The sequence below is a fragment of the Gossypium arboreum genome, chromosome 4, assembly GCF_025698485.1.
Source record: "Gossypium arboreum isolate Shixiya-1 chromosome 4, ASM2569848v2, whole genome shotgun sequence".
NCBI classification, from domain to species: domain Eukaryota; kingdom Viridiplantae; phylum Streptophyta; class Magnoliopsida; order Malvales; family Malvaceae; genus Gossypium; species Gossypium arboreum.
In genome coordinates this window covers 21,496,114-21,500,767 of record NC_069073.1, presented here as the reverse complement: position 1 = coordinate 21,500,767, position 4,654 = coordinate 21,496,114, and the positions used below count along the sequence as shown (strand labels likewise).

At 36.7% G+C, this 4,654-nt stretch overlaps 1 protein-coding gene across 1 annotated transcript; it reads left to right on the top strand.

Annotated features, from left to right (window-relative positions):
* The first annotated feature begins 583 nt into the window (after positions 1–583).
* Positions 584–3,221, top strand: LOC108459630 (cytokinin dehydrogenase 6-like). The gene is made up of 5 exons (XM_017759032.2): positions 584–1,513; positions 1,709–1,836; positions 1,965–2,225; positions 2,327–2,589; positions 2,668–3,221. The coding sequence occupies exons 1-5, from the start codon at positions 934–936 to the stop codon at positions 2,990–2,992; spliced, it is 1,557 nt and encodes a 518-aa protein (XP_017614521.1). The 5' UTR covers positions 584–933; the 3' UTR covers positions 2,993–3,221.
* The last annotated feature ends 1,433 nt before the right edge of the window (positions 3,222–4,654 follow it).

Sequence of the window (4,654 nt, the reverse complement as noted above, 5' to 3'; positions counted from 1 at the left end):
ATTATTATATACCCATTATAACACCAAAACTATATGTTAAATTATGTTATTAGTCCTCTATTTTTATAAAAATTATAGATTTAATCTCTATATTTTACTTTATCTTTTTAGTTCTTATACCTTTTAAATTTTAAAATTTCAGTTCACACTAAATAATAATTGTTGAATTCATAAGTTCTATTTTCAAAATCCAATGCGGCAAATATATTGTCATATGTGTAATGACATGTCAACTTGATATTTTGATATATCACTCACTAATAATCTAGTTAATGGATTAACAACTATCATTTGCATCAATATTGAAATTTCAACATTCGAAAAGTATATGGACTTATAATGATACAACTAGGGAATATTGATTAAATCTACAACTATATGCGTAGTACAGAACTAGTAAAATTTAATTGTTACTATTTGAATTTGGACTAAAATTTTAAAATTCAAAAACTACAAAAATTGAAATTGATCAAATTAAAATATAGGGACTAAATCTATAACTTTTATAAAATACAGCAATTAATAGAAGAATTCAACTGAAAATATAGAGTAATATATAGTAACAGGACACGGACAAGTTGGGGGGGGGGGGTTGCGGTTGCAACTGTTACAAAAAGTGCAATGATTTTTTTATGTCTTGCGACTCTCTTCAAAGTTGGCCCATGTTAGTTTTGCGATGGCTTCTTTTATAAACAAATGAACCCCCAAAAGAAAGAAAAAAAAAAATCCTAAAACCCTTCCACTCAAACAAAGAAGGCGGTCTTCATACGGATTCCAAGTCAAAACAAGTGAAGGTAGTTTGACTAAGCCACCCAAATCTTCCCCTTTAAATGCTCCCCTCAACTCCTCACTTCCTTGCTTGCATCTTCCATCCCCTTCCTTCACATTTGCTCCCAGATAGGATAGGTACAACGTACCAATAGGAGACTCAACATGCATTTCTTAAGGAACCTCATCATCTTATTCCTCATCTGCATAGCCATTAAAATCAATCTATGCGTTCCCACCATTCCTTCTTCACTGAAAACACTTCCCATTGATGGTCATTTCGATTTCAAACAAGTTCACCATGCAGCAAAAGATTTTGGCAATAGATATAGTTTCCTTCCTTCGGCTGTTCTACACCCAAAGTCAGCTTCTGATATTGCCACCACGGTAAAGCATATTTGGGAGATGGGTCCTGGTTCACACCTCACAGTTGCAGCTAGAGGGCATGGTCACTCACTCCAGGGCCAGGCACAAGCCCACCGAGGCGTTGTGATCAACATGGAATCGCTTCAAGGACCTAAAATGAAGGTTCACACTGGGAACTTCCCTCATGTGGATGTCTCTGGCAGTGAGCTATGGATTAATATCCTGCATGAAACCTTGAAACATGGGTTGGCACCAAAATCTTGGACGGACTACCTACATTTAACAGTTGGCGGTACTCTTTCCAATGCTGGGATCAGTGGACAGGCATTTCGGCATGGACCACAGATCAGTAATGTTCGCCAATTGGAAGTTGTTACAGGTTTGTTAAAGTAAATTCAAGGACAATCATACGCTGACAAATTTCAGCATAAACTAGAGCTGCAAATTATCATAATTAATATTGACTTTAAAATTGTCTTGTCTGAGCTTCTATCATAATGCATGTTGTATAGTAACATCATAGTAGTATAGTAAATATACCAACCGAAGATGGACTCACTATACTTGAATGCAGGGAAAGGAGAAGTGGTAAATTGCTCAGAGAAGCAGAACAGTGATCTGTTTTACAGCGTTCTCGGAGGACTCGGTCAGTTCGGCATCATAACACGGGCGAGAATATCGCTGGAACCAGCACCTAAAATGGTAAAAGAAAAAAAAAGAGGCAACCATTAATTAAGCTAGAAGACAATATTAATAGTATCTGACTTCAGTTGAAGTTGAAAGTTGAGAGTAGAATACACTGATTATGACTGTTGTCCCATCATGAACAGGTGAAATGGATTAGAGTGCTGTACACAGATTTTGCCACATTTGCCAAGGATCAAGAGATGTTAATATCTGGAGGAAGCACATTCGACTATATTGAAGGATTTGTGATAATTAACAGGACGGGACTCTTAAATAACTGGAGATCCTCCTTCAATTCGAATGACTCAGCGCAAGCCAGTCATTTCAAGTCAGATGGAAGAACTCTCTTCTGTCTAGAATTAGCAAAGTACTTCAACCCTGAAGAAATGGCTATAGTAAATCAGGTGAGCCAATTGGACTTCCTAACTTTACCAACTATTATATTATTGATTAAATTCCATCACTTACACATTTTCTTTTTCTTTTTTTTTAACTATACATGCAGGAAATTATGACTTCATTGTCTCAGCTAAACCATATTCCATCAACACTTTTTCAATCACAAGTTTCATACATTGAGTTTTTAGACAGGGTTCACATTTCCGAGATCAAACTCCGGTCTAAAGGCTTGTGGGAAGTTCCACATCCATGGCTCAATCTTCTCATCCCCAGAAGTAACATCCACATTTTTGCTCAACTAGTGTTTGGCAATATCCTTACAAATACAAGCAATGGCCCCATCCTTATCTACCCGGTGAACAAATCAAAGTAAGAATTCTCAAAATAAAGCAAAAACAATGAATAGTTCATCTCCTAAAGTAGTATTCATAAGTTTCTTAATTACAGATGGGACAACAGAACTTCTGTGGTTTTACCAGAAGAAGATGTTTTCTATTTAGTGGCATTCCTTTCATCTGCAGCTCCTTCTTCAACAGGAAGTGATGGCTTAGAGCACATCCTGAGTCAGAACAAAAGGATTTTAGAATTATGTGAGATAGATGGTCTTGGGGTAAAGCAATACCTGCCTCACTATTCTACAAATGGAGAATGGAGATCTCATTTTGGCCCACAATGGGAAGCTTTCGTCCACAGGAAATCCACTTACGACCCCTTGGCGATACTTGCTCCTGGCCAAAGAATATTTCAAAAAGCAGCACCTCTCTCATTATAACATCTATGCTATAACTATTTTATATAACAAACAAAAAAAGGTTTTGGCTAGAATTGAAATGCATATGCTGCTGCCAACTCATACTACTTAGTGCTTCCCAAATATTATTGACTAGAACTGTAAATGGCAGTGGCCAAAAAAATCAATGCCCTAAAGGGGATGTAACATGTAAATACTAAATTGCAAGATAACTCTTAATTATTTTCTATCCGAAGTCCAATTCCTAAAACTGATGAGGAAATTCGAGTAAAGTACTACTACCTCCAACCGCAGAAACATTGAGCATCTAACTTGTTGAGATTTGGTGCCAATGCCATAACATGCCAAACCGTGCCTTGATGAACGCGCATAACAAATGAGAATTTATTAGTAGTTTGAGAATCAATGATTGTGAATCTGGGCCGAATGCCTTGATCATGCAGCTAGGTCCTGAAATCTGAACCACCAAAGAGACCTACAGACTTTCTTCTCTGGAACTCAGATGCTACATCTTCCCAATCATTTTTCTCTTTTATGCTAACTTCCACATCATTTTGAGCATGGTAGCCCTGTTGAAAGATTAATTTCTTCGTCGTATTAGTTTGTTGCCATGCTCTAATAATTCCTTGCAATCAGCAATAAAGGGGAAGATATCGATTAAGTGAAGCAAGATATAGAACTAGCACAATATACAAAGCCCAGAATACATAAAGATTTTGAGAATAGGTATAATCAAATACGTGACATTATATCACTTAGAAACTATATTTGAAACATAGCTTCTGGCTTGACATCGAAGGGTTTCTTTTTTGGTTTCGGAGGAGATAAAATGACTAAATTCAAATGGGAGGATTTACTAGCAGCCACTTAACTGAAGAAGAAGCTGATTTGGCCCAATAGTTTTTCTTGACTTCTTGCATTCATGGTTTCTCCCCTGTGTTCAGTAAAAACTGCATATAAAGCACCTAATGGAGTATTTTAAAGGTACCTCAATATGGCTTTCACTCTTGGGAAAACTTAATTACTGTGACTAATGGATCTTCCTGGTTCTCTTGAACTTTATTCGTTTCACATCAGCCGAAAAGGAAAAGATCTTGCTGTTCAGGAGAATCTGGCATCTGATGTCAGAGACATTGTAGCAATGGACTAAATGGTTGCCTCTGCCACAGTTGATTCTTTATTCAATTACTGTGCTGCAAAACCGCAATGGTCCAGAATATCTGCCTCCTTTTCTGAAACCACTCAAAAATACTACCGAACCACTTGAAAAAGGAAAGCTCCAGTTTCCTGTGGAACACTTAGGTCCTTTGGCAAAAGAGACTGACCACAAAGAGTATGCATGTGATTTTTTTTTTTTGGGGGGGGGTGTCATAGATGAAAAGTAAGATACTAGATACGTCATTCATTACTGCAGTTGATGCTGTATAGCCATTCACAAGGGATTCCTTTCCAAAAGAAGAAAGAAAGAAATCATAGTGAAATTAGTCCTAACAACATGATTTTTAAGATGTATCAAGATTCCCATCATGCTTGGACTTCCCTTGCTTGATTTGGATCGTCATATAAACTTCAAAACTAGAGTGATACCAAGTATGTTTACCTTGGAATAAAGTTGTGTTTAGGGGTGAGTAAAATTCGATTCAACTCGAAAAAATTGAAAAAAATTTAAATTTTGAGTTAAAC